General features: G+C 51.4%; 6 protein-coding genes across 6 annotated transcripts; 1 reads left to right on the top strand and 5 right to left on the bottom strand.

Moving 5' to 3' along the window:
* Positions 1–98: 98 nt before the first annotated feature.
* JCM6883_002452 (uncharacterized protein) lies at positions 99–947 on the bottom strand (the record flags this gene model as incomplete). Its single annotated transcript, XM_076634110.1, has 4 exons — positions 99–406; positions 464–553; positions 614–624; positions 683–947. Coding segments are annotated over 4 exons (674 nt in total), but the record flags the coding sequence as incomplete, so codon positions are not given.
* Positions 948–1,253: 306 nt separating this feature from the next.
* On the bottom strand, positions 1,254–3,073 carry JCM6883_002451 (thiolase family protein; the record flags this gene model as incomplete). Its single annotated transcript, XM_076634109.1, has 8 exons — positions 1,254–1,264; positions 1,322–1,433; positions 1,515–1,530; positions 1,635–2,314; positions 2,403–2,550; positions 2,620–2,774; positions 2,863–2,928; positions 3,008–3,073. 8 exons carry the CDS (start codon positions 3,071–3,073, stop codon positions 1,254–1,256), a joined length of 1,254 nt encoding a protein of 417 aa, XP_076485949.1.
* A 324-nt stretch (positions 3,074–3,397) lies between these two features.
* Positions 3,398–6,557, bottom strand: ORC1 (origin recognition complex subunit 1; the record flags this gene model as incomplete). Its single annotated transcript, XM_076634108.1, has 7 exons — positions 3,398–3,637; positions 3,717–4,117; positions 4,177–4,346; positions 4,421–4,620; positions 4,681–5,190; positions 5,257–5,973; positions 6,060–6,557. 7 exons carry the CDS (start codon positions 6,555–6,557, stop codon positions 3,398–3,400), a joined length of 2,736 nt encoding a protein of 911 aa, XP_076485948.1.
* A 131-nt stretch (positions 6,558–6,688) lies between these two features.
* JCM6883_002449 (endonuclease III domain-containing protein) lies at positions 6,689–8,122 on the top strand (the record flags this gene model as incomplete). The annotated part of the gene is made up of 4 exons (XM_076634107.1): positions 6,689–7,096; positions 7,236–7,292; positions 7,357–7,629; positions 7,712–8,122. The coding sequence occupies 4 exons, from the start codon at positions 6,689–6,691 to the stop codon at positions 8,120–8,122; spliced, it is 1,149 nt and encodes a 382-aa protein (XP_076485947.1).
* Positions 8,123–8,325: 203 nt separating this feature from the next.
* Positions 8,326–11,034, bottom strand: JCM6883_002448 (uncharacterized protein; the record flags this gene model as incomplete). The annotated part of the gene is made up of 8 exons (XM_076634106.1): positions 8,326–8,629; positions 8,698–8,778; positions 8,838–9,033; positions 9,097–9,714; positions 9,874–10,156; positions 10,253–10,570; positions 10,640–10,724; positions 10,832–11,034. 8 exons carry the CDS (start codon positions 11,032–11,034, stop codon positions 8,326–8,328), a joined length of 2,088 nt encoding a protein of 695 aa, XP_076485946.1.
* Positions 11,035–11,165: 131 nt separating this feature from the next.
* On the bottom strand, positions 11,166–13,987 carry JCM6883_002447 (nucleoporin NDC1; the record flags this gene model as incomplete). Its single annotated transcript, XM_076634105.1, has 13 exons — positions 11,166–11,221; positions 11,306–11,365; positions 11,444–11,659; positions 11,738–12,217; positions 12,287–12,482; positions 12,543–12,623; positions 12,695–12,830; positions 12,897–13,057; positions 13,119–13,248; positions 13,317–13,494; positions 13,560–13,655; positions 13,719–13,818; positions 13,880–13,987. The coding sequence occupies 13 exons, from the start codon at positions 13,985–13,987 to the stop codon at positions 11,166–11,168; spliced, it is 1,998 nt and encodes a 665-aa protein (XP_076485945.1).
* Positions 13,988–14,420: the final 433 nt, after the last annotated feature.

Here is a 14,420-nt window from a genome sequence, read left to right as displayed (position 1 = left end):
CCCCCCCCCCCCCCCCCCCCCCCCCCCCCCCCCCCCCCCCCCCCCCCCCCCCCCCCCCCCCCCCCCCCCCCCCCCCCCCCCCCCCGGAGAAAACGTACTTGGGAGAACTCGTAAACCTCGTAAGAATACCGGCAAAGAGCCGACCGAAGACCATCCCACTAATCAAGCCCGATACGGTGATGGAAACAGCGGTAGCTCTTCGATGAGCTGGCGCCAAGTCGGCAGTGAGCGGGTTGAGAATTTGAGGAGTTACAGTGACAAATCCTTGAATGAAAGCGAGCGCTTCAAACGAGGCGAAGTTTGGTGCGGCCGCTTGACCGAGGGAAAGAGCGGCGGTGGCGAGCACGAGCAAGAGTAGTAGTGGTCTGCGCCTTACGAGATCTCCGAGCGGTGTAATGAAGACTAACTGTTGAGAACGATCAGTTTGCGAGACGAAGGATTTGTGAATCGTGATTTCGCTCACGCCACAGAGGTATCCCGCTTGTAGCAAGGACGTCACGCGAGTCGAACGATCGTAGTCCACGTCGTAGCGTATACTGAGCTGCACCAGAATCTGTCGACGGAGAAAAAATCAGCCTCGAGTCGAATCTCGCAAGAATCGAAAGGAACTAACGGGTTGAGGATCTGGTCTCGCAACACTTCAGTGTCAGTGGCTCGCCTCTTTGACCGTATCATGACTTACAGTAGATGTTCGCAACCGTTAGCATCGAGGTCAAACTGAGGAGAATATTGAGCGTTGTGGAGAACTTGAACGTGTCGTCGAACTGACACCGCTTGGGGATCGGAAGGAAGCCGAAATCAAGACGTCTGGGTGCTCCATCGCGGCCGGTTGACGCTGCCTCCGTAGCGCTGCTGCTCGTTGTAGTCGGGTTCTCATCTAGCTTCTTTGATCCGGGTGTCGGCGGGTCGGAATGACTGACGACCGCAGCCTCCGCAGAGAGGGACATCTAGTGGAGAAGCGATGTCTGCCTTGAGCGTTGCAGCCGGTAAAGAGTAGTGATGAACCGCGGCTTGAGAGACTCTGAATCTAATTTCGGCACAGACTCCTTTCTCTACAGCACGTGGCACGTAGGAATCGTCTCATAGCGACGACACAAAGGCATACATAGACCGCGTATCGTACGCCGATCAAGTGAGGACGATTCGAGATAGATTAATTCCAAAGTAAGCCCGGAAACGAAACGGAATGATGATACGGCAAAACCAAGTCTCCCCCTCGGTCCCTACACCTCTGAAAGAGGATCGAATCATGCTCATTCGCGAGCTACAATGACAGAGTCATTAGCACGTGATCAAGATCGAAAGGAGCAAGGAGATTTACCAATGAGAGTAGCTTTTCCAGCACCGGTCCCCATACATAACGTCGCGACTCCCAAGTTCTTCCCTGTTCGCTGCAACTCGGTGATGAGAGACGTGAGGAGACGTCCACCGGTCTAAGCGTACGAAAGAACGAAACAATAAGCCCTTGCTTCGGATCAATGAGAGGAAGCGAAAGAAACCGGAAATCGACTTACAGCTCCGAGAGGGTGACTGTGAGATTAGACGACAACGTCAAAGAAACGGCGGGAGATTGGTCAGCAAGACGTTCACGAAGGGTAGAACAACGGGCAGTATGAGAAAGGGGTCAAACTCACCCAAGCGCGATCGCACCTCCCTTCGGGTTCACCTTCTTCTCATCGAGTTTGAGGGTGTCGAGAACCATCAACGATTGACTCGCGAAGGCTTCGTTCAACTCCCAGATATCGATGTCGTTCGTGCTCAATCCGAATCGCTCCAAGAGTCTCGGAGTTGCGTATGCGGGTCCAACTCCCATGATGATTGGCGGTACTCCAACGACCGCACTGCCGACCCATCTCGCAATCGGCTTGAGACCCAACTTCTCCGCCACGTCACGACGAACGAGAGTGAGCGCTGAAGCTCCGTCTGAGATTTGCGAACTGTTTCCGGCGGTTCCGGTTCCGTTCTCCTTGAACACCGTCTTGAGTTTCGCGAGCGATTCCATCGTTGTCTGTGGTCGGATACCCTCGTCCTTCGAGATCTCGACTTCTTCGGTCGTTTCTGCTTTGTCGCCTTCGGCGGGAGTGACTTTGCGAACCTTAATGGGAACGATCTCTGACGCCAAAAGACCTTCGTCCTGCGCCTTCTTTGCTTTCGCATGAGACTTGACGGCGAATTCATCTTGTCGTTGACGAGGGATGTTGTATTTTTCGGCGACCGCTTCACTCGTCGTTCCCATTGGAGCGAGACAGTCTCGAGCATCCTTGCTCGAGGACTTTGCGATGAAAGGCGAGATTCCGGCAGGGATAGCACGAGTCTACAGCCAGATCGTCAAAACGCAAGCGAGTTAGCAACTCATTCAAGGCTCGTCGAAACTCTTCCGCGAGATTCGGGAGAGAACTCACTCCGTAATCCCTCGTCATCGATTCGGAACCGGAAGCAATTCCCATATCGATGAGTCCCGCCTTGATCGAGATTGCGATATCGGTTGTAGCTTGAAGCGAAGAGGCGCATTGACGGTTGACCGATTTGAATCCAGAAACGATTGGGAATCTGTCGCAGTGTGAGCAAAGTGAGCGATAGATTCGTTTGCTCAATAACGCAGAATGAGAAGTAACTTACCCAGCGTCGAGAGAAGCCAATCTACCACTCTTAGCACCTCCCAACTCCATCAAAACTGTTCCATTGTGAATATCTTGCACTGCTCCTCCTTGCACGTCGACTCCCATTCCCTCAAGACGCTCCCGAGTCGATTTCAAGACGTGAGAGAGCAACTCCTATACGTAACGAAACCACGGATCACAGGGAGTTTCAGCTTCGGAAGAGGATCATCCCGAAACCTCTCGACGGAAATTGGAAACTGACCTCGGCATGCATATCCTTGAGTCCACCACGGAACCTACCGATAGGAGTACGAAGCGCAGTAACGATCTGGTGCCCGCATAAGGTGGAGTCAGCTTCCAGGTTCTACTGGAATCGCATCAGGAAGATCCGGAGAAAGTGAGCCTACGACCACATCATCTGGTCGCTTCTTGAGGACGTCGGCTACCGCACGTCGAGTAACTGATGCGTGCATTGTTGAGATGAGACGATGAGTAAGAGGAAGTTGAAGGAAAGTGAGGTGACTGTAGGGAGTCTACGATTGAGGAGCGAACAAGCGAGTGTCGAGTCGGACTAGAGGCGAGGTAGTTGACGCGATGAAAAGGGAGGGAGAGAGTGCGAGCGAGGAGCTCCGAATGATGAAGGATTCACCCGCGGGAGAGCAATTTCCCGCGGTCTGTGAATTTCGCAGGCTTTACGAGTGCGCTTGCGACCAACATGCGACGAACAATCCAGACAAGATGTGTAAATAACAACAACAAAGAAGAAATAAACACAAGGATTCAGGGAAACGAAGATATTAAGCTTGGGGAATGTGGTTTTTCAAAAGTTCGTCTTCCCTCAACGCTGCAAAGACATCGCCTTCTTCGACTCCAGCTCGTATCTTCTGGAATATATCGAGTCGTTGGGATTCTGTCGCGACTAGCCTCATCGCGTGCAGTTGAGCGATCAGGGTCATCAAGTCGGATTTCGAAGGGTAAGAGGTCGACGAGGGGAGGAGGTGGGTTTGTCGCAAGAAAGTGTCGTGCCAAGATATGACCTATTGTTTGAATGTAAAGAGAGTGTGAGCGTGAGCGAAGAGTCTCGAAAGACCAGAGAAGAGAACGAAAGATACTCACCGAATCCAATTCAACTTCGGGTACTCCAGCTCGCCTGATGCATTGCGCCAGGGCGAGCATCAACACCTTCTCGTGGAAGCTAAGTCGTTTGACGAAGAATCCAGGGCCAGTTCGAGTCATTTCGTTGTAAGCTGCCGTCGCATCTTGGATCGTGCACCTGACGTCTCCCGCCTGATTTCGTAGGGCAACTTTGTCGAGGGTACGACGTGCGACGTCGAGCGCTTTACGAGCGTCTCCGGAGATACCGGCGACCGATTTGGCGATTTTCTGCAGAGCCGTATCTTCAAACAAGCGGACAGTTTTCGAGGAGTCATCGGTTGCCGTGACGAGAGCTAGTCGAGCTTCCAGGATCTTCTTGAGTTCGGTCCAGTTGTAGGGTTGGAATGCGATTCGGTTGGTTCCTGTTTTTGAGCTCGAATGAGCTTGGGCAAAAAGTCGTTAGGGAGGAAGAACTGTTCACCGAGACGAGACCTGATTTTCCCGTTCAACTCCCTCTCTGGCAGATCCATCGTGTTGGCGACGGCGATTACGACCAACCTCGAGTGAGCCGAATGAGGCCAATTGAAGAAATTGTACAATACTTCTTGACGTTTCGTCAACATCTGATCTAGTTCGTCGACCAAGACGACTCTATTACGACGTATCCAATACGGAAGGAGTGAGCATTGAGACGTGGATGAATAGGAGCTATGAAAAGTACGCACGTAGTCTTTCGAGCTGGGTCAGGATTCGCGAACCAACCTTCCAAAGCGCTCAACGCCGCTTTCGGACTGATCTTGCCTCCTTTCGTTCCACCAGAGCTGTGCGTATGGTCGTTGAGGGCGTTCCAAAGATGCGAGAAAGCTGCGTTTGGTTCCGAAATCTTCATCCCGTTGATCTCGACAAATGTGAACGAGTCCATATCCTGTTTGTGCAACGCAACACGATTAGCCACCTTCAGATTGATAAGAAACGAATCGCTTACAGGATCGTTCTGCAAGTCCCTCACGACCGAATGAACTGTAGCTGTTTTGCCAGTTCCCGGTACTCCATGAACGTACAGGCAACCACCGCTCCTGCTGAGCACTGCATCCTCGACGAATTGTCGTATGAGCGAACGTTGTTCTTCTCTGCAAGGAAGGGATTCCGGAGTCGCCGAAACGTGAAGAAGAGCTTTTGCCCTTTCGAGAGGCGTTGGGAGCGAGGCGAGGTAAGCCGAAGACAGAAGGGGAGGGAGGGGATTGTGATTCGACGATGAAGTGTCTTTCGAGCGGATGACTCTTCGTCGTTTGACCGGACGAGAGGAAGACTTCGGGGCAGCTTGAGCGCGTTTCTTGTTCGGAGAGGTAGAAGTTGTACGCTTCGAAGGACTCCTCCGAGGTCGTCGAACGTATTCTTCGTCATCTTCCTCCGAGGAAGCATCGTCTTCGTCTTCGGAGGAGGAATCTTCACCATCTTCTTCGTCGCTCGAACTACCCGCTCTTCGATCAGGTCGCTGTCGATGTACTCAGTGAGCGTCAGTCCTGTTGTACCTCAGGAACTATCGCACGAGTGTACTCACAAAGTTCTCTCCTTCGTCTTCTTCGCTGTCCTCGCTCTCGCTTTCCTGATTCTCCGCCGGGCGATCTTTCGCGTCGGTACTTCGACTCGTCTTCGTCTTCGCTTCTTGCTTGTCCTTCTTCTTCTTCTCGGCTTTCTTCCTGATCACGATAACCTCATCCTCCTCACTATCAATCTCCATTTCTGGCTCGACATCCCATCCTTTCGTCTTCTCTTCCACTCCTCCGCCGTTTCGACCTGTCGCTTTATCCTTCTCCTCCTTCTGCCATCCCTGAATACCTCGAATTCTCAAGCGTTCCCAGCCTCCGACTGAATCTTGCAGATCGGACCAGAAACTCGCGCCCGAGATGGGTTTGACGTCGTAAACCTTCTTGACGATGAATGTCGGACAGCTATTCTGCATTTCTCGGCGAGCTTGAATTTCCTCCTCCTCCTGCTCCTTCTCGGATTGCCCATTCGCATTTCCGTTCCCGTTTTCGGTTCCTTGATTTTCTCCAGTCGACGGTTCGAGAGGCGACATGATTTCGACGAGACGAGTGATCGAAGAGAGAGGAACGGGGTCACTGTGAAGAGGAGTCTTGAGGGATGCGACGGAAGAGATGAACGTAGAAGAGGATTTCGAAGGAGATTTCGCAGGGGAAGAATGAAGTCGACGTTTCTCCTCGATTTGGCGTTGTTCAGTCAGATGTGAAGAGTCTGCGGTGTAGTAGAGCTCGTACTGTTTACGACATTGCCCTCGAGTCAGCTTCATGGTGCGAAAGTCGAGGGACAGAGGAGGCAGAATGAAAAAAAGAAAACACTTGCAGGTAAAGTTTTGCATCCAACTTCGTCGTCTTGCGGACCTTCTGGACCCCAGACAGCACCAGGTCGTGCGAACCACCTCACGAGAGCCATCTTGACCCCTCGAACGTCCTCGAATAGTCGGGTGATAACAGCTACTTTCTCCCCTGCTGTCAACCCATCTTCGTGCTTCCAACCCTCATAGTCGTCCGCCGGGACGGCTTCGACCTTCTTCTTGCCCTTCCCTCGCGATTTCGAATTCGTCTGTGCCTCGATTTGGTAAAGTGGAGGATGAAGGAACTTTTGCTTGAGTTTGACCGTATCGTCGACGATGACTGCGTCCCCTACTCTGTAGTCTGTTGTATCCCCTCCAGTCGTCCGGCGAGTGTAGGCGAAGTGTTCAATCTCGTTCGAGATTCGATTGTGACGAGAAGCGCGTTTCGATGGACTACGAGAATCTGTCGTCGGGTTCTGATCTTGAGAGGCGTTGGCTGGAGTAGACCATTCATCTGTGAAGGACATAGTCGATCGAGTAGGTGAAGAAGAAGGAGGAGAAGAGTCACGCGTGTCAACGTGAGCAACAAATTCGAGATTTGGGAATTTTGAATTCCTCTTCTCTCCTATCCGCCACTCTGTTCCGAATCTTTTCAACGATGCCGGCTATCAGAGCTCGCAAATCTTCGATCTCTGCTCAAGTGACCATCTACGAACCGGCCGTTTCAATCCCACCAGAACACCGACGAAGAACTCGATCCCAAACTGCCACTCCGAAGAAACCTACACCTCTATTCGATGCATCCTCAGACTCAGAAGATGACGACGCCGACTTCGATCCTCCCAAGCCGGTCGTCAAAGCAGAGGAAGCCGATGTCAAACCGAAGAAACGCTCTCCGTCGAAGAAACCTTCGCTCGTAGTAGCTCACGCTCCGCCTCCAAGATGGGAACAGCAATATGACATCATCAGGGAGCAGAGGAAACGGATCGTCGCACCTGTCGACATGATGGGATGTGAACAAGGCGGAAGAGACGGTAACGAACCCGTTGTCGAGATCAGCTGGAAGGTAAGCCTCGCTCTCCTATCGCCATGTCCCTCACATTCAGTACGAGAGGTGCATGATCTCCTCGGTCCCGTGTGGACTGAACGAGCAAGAGGGACTGAGAGCTGAAGCAGGATGAAAACTGACATTTTGTCGACTACAGGACAAGAAGCTTTCAACCCTGGTGTCGTTGATGCTTAGCAGTCAAACCAAGGATCCAGTACGTTCGATCGTCGCTCTACCTCATCCTCGTGCATCGTTGAATCTTCGACTGTCGATATTAGGTGACTCATCTCGCAACGCAAAACCTCCGAAATCACCTACCTATTCCAGGATTGTCTCTCGAATCCCTCTTGAACGCGACGTTAGAAGAGATCGACGAATGTATCAAGAAAGTCGGTTTTCATACGACGAAAGCGGACAACCTGAAGAGAATGGCGATCAAGACGCGAGACGAACATGGAGGAGAAGTTCCCGAGGATTTGGACAAGTTGCTGGAGTTCAGAGGAGTCGGACCAAAGATGGCATTCATTGCGATGAGTAGTTGGGGATATAATGTAAGTAAATGATCTCCGACGAGTTCAGAATCTCCCCAACGAACGAAATTCGAAACTCACTCGAGTCTCGTTGACTGCCTAGATCGGGATCGGAGTCGATACACACGTTCACCGAATCACTCATCGTTTACGGTGGCACAAGAAGGAACCCAAGAACGCCGAGGAGACCCGAGTCAACCTCGAATCGTGGCTTCCCCAGGAGCGTTGGCCGTTTATCAACAAGATGCTCGTCGGATTCGGTCAAGAGATCTGCAAACCCGTAGGACCTCGCTGCGACTTGTGCGATCTCGGGAAAGCGAGGGCATGTCCTTCACGTCGAACGGTCGTCCCTCCTTCCCCGTCGAAGAGGAAGGTCAAAGTTGAGGCAGAGACGGAGATCAAAGTGAAGGAAGAGGTCGAGCTGGAATTGCCGTCAGAAGAGGAGGGCAAACCAAAAGTGGAGATAGGGATCGAAGTCAAAGAGGAGGAGCAGGTGAAAATCGAGCTCGCTTGAAGCGAATGGTCTGTTCTGTCTGTGTCCGTTCCGATCCTGATCTGTATCGGTAGTACGGAGCTCTCAATCGGTGTAACACTGCTGGGTCTGTTGTCGTTGTTCTCGCAGACCTCTACGGGAGACTTTGTGATTACTTGAGTAAGAGTAAGAATTGTACAATTGCCATGTCGAATTTCTCCTAGTTCGGAACCCGATCGACTCCCCTACAACTTGGCCTTGACCCCATCCGCCGGCGTCAGCCTTAGCTCGGGATGATCGACGAAGACTTTCAAAACATTCGGATCTTCCGCCGAACTGAGATTCAAGCTCTCCCATTTCGCCCCGTTGACCAATTTCTTCGTGGGGACTTCGAGGCGTTTCCCGTTCGTTGTATAGGGGAGTTTCGGGAGATAGATCATCTTTGCTGGAATGTGGCGAGTCGAAAGGGAGGAACGGATACTCGATTTGATGCGATCAACGACGGCTTGCGACAGATGATCTGCGTCTTTCGGCTTCACGAAGAGAACGCTGCGAGGAAACGAGATTTGTCAATAAAAGCAGGAATTCACGAGAAGCTTGGACTGGTGCAAGCTCACAATCGTTCGTCACCGTCAGGCAGTTTTTGTCCGATAGCTAATGCATCCTCAACCCCTTCGATGTTCTCGACGACCGAATAGCTGTAGATCTACAGTCGTCAGCACTGATCACTTTTCAAACAACCCTCAAATCGACTTACATTTCGGAGGAACCGAATCTCACTCCAGCTGGATTGAGGACTCCGTCACTTCGACCGTAAACCATGACCCCCTTCGTCTGACTATGTAACTCGATCCAGTCTCCGTGTTGCCAGACGGGTTTGCCTGGAAAACCTTCGAAGTAAGCCGCGTGATAGCGTTTCATCCCGTCTTTGCCCCAGAAGCCGACGGGTTGATCTGTTCCGAGTTTGTTCACATGTGAGCTCGCGCGCACAGCAGAACGAGGTAGGAGAGACCTACTCGGGAAAGGTTTGCAGATCACCATGTCGCCAGTTTCATCGATTACTGGTTTCCCGTCGTCATTCCATGCCTGCAAGTCCATCCCTAACGCGATCACGCTAATCTCTCCGTGATAGATCGGTACAGATTTCGCGGCTCCGATGAAGAGGTTACAGATGTCGGTTCCGCCTGTTCCGTTATTGACCCAAACTCCTTCGTGAACATTGTCTCGCATCCAATCGTACAAATCGGGTTTCAAGACGCTACCGGCGAGTTGAATTTGGTCAATACAGGTCAGATCGTACTCCTTGTTCGGAACGTATTGAGCAGTTTCGAGAGTCTGAAGGTATCGTGGAGAGACGCCGAAGATGGTGACTTTGAGGTGAGAAGCGAGAGCGAAAAACGTCGCAGGTCCAGGATGGAAAGGTGAACCGTCGAAGAGAATCGCCGCAGAGCCAACGAGGAGACTTCCGATCTGATGATTCCACATCATCCATCCGAGAGTTGTGAAAGTCATCTGAGCGTCTCCCGGTTTCGCGTTGTTGTGCAAAGTGTGGACCATCTTTTGCGAAATGACCATTCCTCCATGACTGTGAACGATCGCTTTCGGTTTGCCCGTTGTTCCCGAAGAGTAGAGAACTATCGCGCCGATCGAAGTAATGTCGTTAAAGGGAGAAATGGGAGATCAAAGAAAGCGAGAGAGCGAGTCAGCATAATTCCTACTCGTGCCGCGCAATCTGGTCCATCCGCCAGCGGTGCACCAGTCCTTCAGAAAGAGATAGACAAGCTTTGACTCACCCCAGCAAGGATCCATCGCATTTGACTTGTGAAACTTGATTTCCTTCGGAGCTCCTTCTCCTCTCTTCCTCACCTCGTTGTAGCTCAACCATTCCTTTCCACCTCTCTTGTCTTTTGTCGGGAACGGCACTCGGGGTTCTCGATCTCGACAAAGTTGACCGACGACGACGACGTGCTTGACCGATGGGAGTTTCGCAAGAATCTCGTTGAGCTTGGGGTAAATTTCGTGAGTTTTGCCTCCGTAAGCGTAAGCGTCGGCTGTAAGGAGTACCTTCGGCTCAATCTACGTGTTGAGCGAATGTCGAAGAAGAAGTCAGAATTTCGCAAGAGGAGAATGAGCGATCCGTCTATCTCTGCAAACCGACGAAGAAGCACTCACCTGTTCAAGTCGTTCGAGAACTGCCACACTTCCGAACTCTGCTGCACAACTACTCCAGATCGCTCCGATTGCGAGGGTGGCCAAGCAGAAAACGACGGCTTCGGCGTTTGAAGGTGAAAACGCGGCGACGGTATCCCCTGGACGAATACCAAAGTCGGTTCGCAGGGTATGGGCGACGAGACGAACTTCTTGATACAGTTCTTCAAAGGTGAGTTGTCGAGTGATTGAAGAAGAGAGATCCGAAAGAGTTTTGGGTTCGATGAGAGAAACGAGCGAGCGATGAGACGAGCGGGCGTAGGGGTGCGAGAGGAGCGCATTCTACGACCGATCTTGATTCAGCAAAGCTCTATGAACAGGAACAAGGTAAGAGGATCGAAAGAGACTCACTTCGGCGTAATTCAACCTCGCTCGGATCAAATTCGGATTGACGGTATCCATCGGCTGAGTATCGTCAAACAGCACTTTGTCGTCTCTAGTCACATCAAAGTACAACAGAGGTCAGCGACGAAGTTTCGGGTTCCCACTTCTCCCCACTTCCCGTTGTTCCGATCTCAGTCCCTCAGAAGAAAGGGAACTCACGTTCGCTGACCAATGATCTTCGTATAGTCCCAAACAGCGACCCAAAACTCGTTCAGATGATCGAGAATCCATTCCCTCATCTCATGGTAGTCTCGAAGAGAGGTGTTGAATCTTTCATTGAGGTACAGGCGGAACTTGGTGTCGGGCGCCGAAGCTATCTGTTCAACGGTAGGTTGAGAGAACAATGTTCGTTTGCCGGGCATACTGTGTGACAGAGCGAGGTGCGAGAGAGAGATGAAGAGGTAGAAGTCACGAAAAGACCGGTTTTTCAATCAACCGAATTGATTCAAGGCGGAGAAATAGGGTAAAAAGTTCCGCTTGTTTCGTTTTTTGATCATGCTCCCCAATCTACCAACAGCTGTAATTGAGATGCGATATGAGTAGGGAAACCTGTAATTACCGCAATACAAAGCTCATTCCGATCAGCGCTTTTCCCAACGATGTAAGGTGTGGAGAGAGAGAAGGAAAACTCACGGAATTCAGACAAGTAAGGAGCAAATTCGGTCAAGATCGCCCTCGCACCTTGTCGAAGAGCTTCAGAGAGAAAGAGAAAGAGAAATGCGAATCAGATGCTGCGGGAAGAAGGCGAGAGCGAGGGATTCGAAGACTCACCGTCTTGAACCACACCGACTGTATCTCGCTCAACCCTCCTCCATCTCTCCCTCACTTCTTCCTCTTGCTTCTCCTTCGCGAGCAACTCAAACTCCCTCTCGAGACTTGCCAGGACGTCCAAGTAACGAACGAAACCTTCAAGAATCTTTGGGATATCCCTTTGAGCGACTCCGTAAGGATCCTCCTTCAGCGATGCGCACGTCAAGTTACTCAGAGCTATTTCTCGGTGAAAGTTGATCAGCTCGAACGAACGAAATGAGGCAGGGAGTGGATGAAACGAGAGTCTGGCCTTACCTTGTACTGCACAGACGACTTCTCTTACTCGAGGGATACATCGGCCAATTCGATACTCTGGCTCGATACCGAACAAGGTTTCCCTCAAGTTTCCCGGAACCCATTTAGCTACCTTTACCTCTGATCCGATCACTTGAGGAACATCTTCGATTTTCATCACCGGTGGCGCCGTCGAGGAACCCTCGTTCGAGCTTGAAGAACCTGTTTGAAGGATTGACGGAACTCTCGAAGCGATCGAGGTTTGAGCAGTCGAGATCGCAGAAGAAACGGCGGTCGTAGCTTTTTGTCCGATAGCGGTGCTGCTGATCGAAGGTGCGACCAAGGATGACGAAGAAGCGTTCGTCGCGAGTTTATCGAAGAGCGTGGATCTCGTAGGGAGGAAGACGTCTCCAGATTTGACTGACGCTTTATTCGGCGAGTTGTTGTCGTTGGTGGAAGACGAACTCGAGACGGGAGTAGGATTCAATCCCGTGACGTTCACTGCAGACCATCTTATCAGTCAGTCAACATTTCTCGAAACACGATACGTGCGTCGAGAACAGAGCTGACCTGGAATTCGTCCTCGACCTTTCGCTCTCTGCAATTCAGTCCCCATCAAGACGAGGCACTCCCTCGAGAGTTCACTCCAAGCACCTCCGTTGGAACCGCCCATCCCAGTTGAAGAACGCTTCACGTCTTTGAAGATCGCTTCCCGACGAGCTTGAGAGTTCAGGGTCAGCAGGCTGAATTCGAGGTAGGCGAATTGCTGAGAACGAGCGTCGGAAATCAGTATCGGATCTCGTTAGTGAATGTCGAGACGACTTACTTGATAGTAGGGGTCTCGCGACCGAAGGCCAGAAAGGAGCGATTGATTGGGGTTTGAAGCGAATTGAGAAATCGACATTGGCTAGATTGACGATTGTGTGTCAGTACACCGCCCCGGACGTACGGTTCATTCGATGAGAGGAAATAGCCTACCTGAGTAGCATAAACTTCGAAGATGACATTCGTGATTTCCCACAGACTCAAGAAGAGGAAACTTGTCGAGATAGTTCGGATCGCTAGCGTGAGCGAGTAGGCTCCCGAGTGCTTCATCAAAGTATATAAATGAGTTCTGTCCTCATCTTGACCTCGTTAGTTGAGCGAAGAAAAGCGACCACGATAGAGGGAAGAAACTGACCTCGCCCAGGGCCCCGCACAATTGACGAGGATGAAACGAAGAACAGGTCGACGGATGACTACGTAAGTCGCCCAGAAAGAGACGAAAGCGATACCAGCCGAACGTAAAGTTGCACGAAGTCGAGGGATCGATTTGTTGGCGAGTCGAGTCGGGATCGCAAGCTGTGATGTGGGAGCGAATCAGTTTGTGTGCGTGTCTCACAAGAGCAAAGGGACGCCTTACGGATATGTCCTCGTCAAAGTGAACCTGCGAACGAGATTCAACGACGTGTTGTACCGTCGCGAATCCAGCCAAAAAAACGTGGAACAGCGCGAGAGTTATCCTCCTCTCGTTGACTTGCCAGGTGTCTCGTCTTTGCACAAACGACATGAAGTGTAAGCTGCATGATCATAGGAGAGACGATGGAGAGGTAGAGCTTACCCTTGATGATAGAAGAATAAACCTAATCGAGCTTCTTTCGAAACGGATCCGGCGCACCAGACGTAAGCGAAATGGAAGAGACCAGCTCCTGCGAGGTATGTGAGGAAGACTCTGAGGGTCGATCGGTCTCGAAGATGAGAGTATTGCGAGAATTTAGTCGGGGAAGGAGGTTGCGGAACTGGAGAGAGAGCGAGAGAGCGTCAGGATCTTCACCTCTCTTTCTCGAGAAGGGAGACGACGTACGAGTAATTGTCTGTTTGCGTAGCACGAAGAGGGGCAGAGTCCCCAGGAACGCGATTGGAGCGCAGAGGATCGCGGGTAGGAAGTTGAAGAGAGAACCTGCGAGTGGAACAACCGTGAACATCGCTATTTTAAGTATCGATACACTGGAGCCAGACTCACCAGGTAGTACGGAAGGGTCAAACACGGCGAGCAGCAGACCAGCGTAGGCTGCTACAGCTGTGAGAGAGAGCATGTTTCGAGTCCTCCTCGCCAACACCACCTGTCGGACACAGTAAGTCAGAATAGCTCAGCATAGTCGATAGCTTTCTCAAGAAGCTCACCTTGCACAGATTGTCATAGGATTGAGTCGACGGGGTGGAAATGTTTGAACGAGTTGTTGAAAGAAAATCTGATCCGCTCGTATTCGCTGGAGATCCGTTGCTAGCCATGATTGGAATTGCGCGTTGTACGCCGCTCGGAACTGCACGAGTGTAGCGCTGCTCGAGAGTGGTAGAGAGGTGAAGTGAGAGAAGATCAATCTCGCGAGATTTCAAGGTCTTTTCGGCTCGCTGAAGCCGCCCTTGCTCCGATGATAACATTGCGTTTAAATGCGAGGCCGGCAGAGTCAGAAAACGACTCGGTCAAATCAAAATTCGAGAAACAAAATTGAAGTTTTTGCAAAGTAGTGATGCGAGGTAGTATGTAACGAACGAAGGGTAGAAGGAGAGCGAATGAACGACAGACAGAATAAGGGTATGAAAACAACGAACCGCCGAAAACGAAGAACGGAATCAAATAACGCAGGCGAAATAGATCGGGTGGTATCAAGGAGAGGGAAGGGGAGAGGGAGGGATATCGACAGGGATAAGCTGTATAGGGAGA

The sequence above is a fragment of the Sporobolomyces salmoneus genome (genome assembly GCF_050403485.1).
Source record: "Sporobolomyces salmoneus JCM6883 DNA, S_salmoneus_JCM6883_v1_ctg51, whole genome shotgun sequence".
NCBI classification, from domain to species: Eukaryota; Fungi; Basidiomycota; class Microbotryomycetes; order Sporidiobolales; family Sporidiobolaceae; genus Sporobolomyces; species Sporobolomyces salmoneus.
The sequence above is the reverse complement of the archived record's forward strand: the minus strand, read 5'-3'. Positions and strand labels throughout refer to the sequence as shown.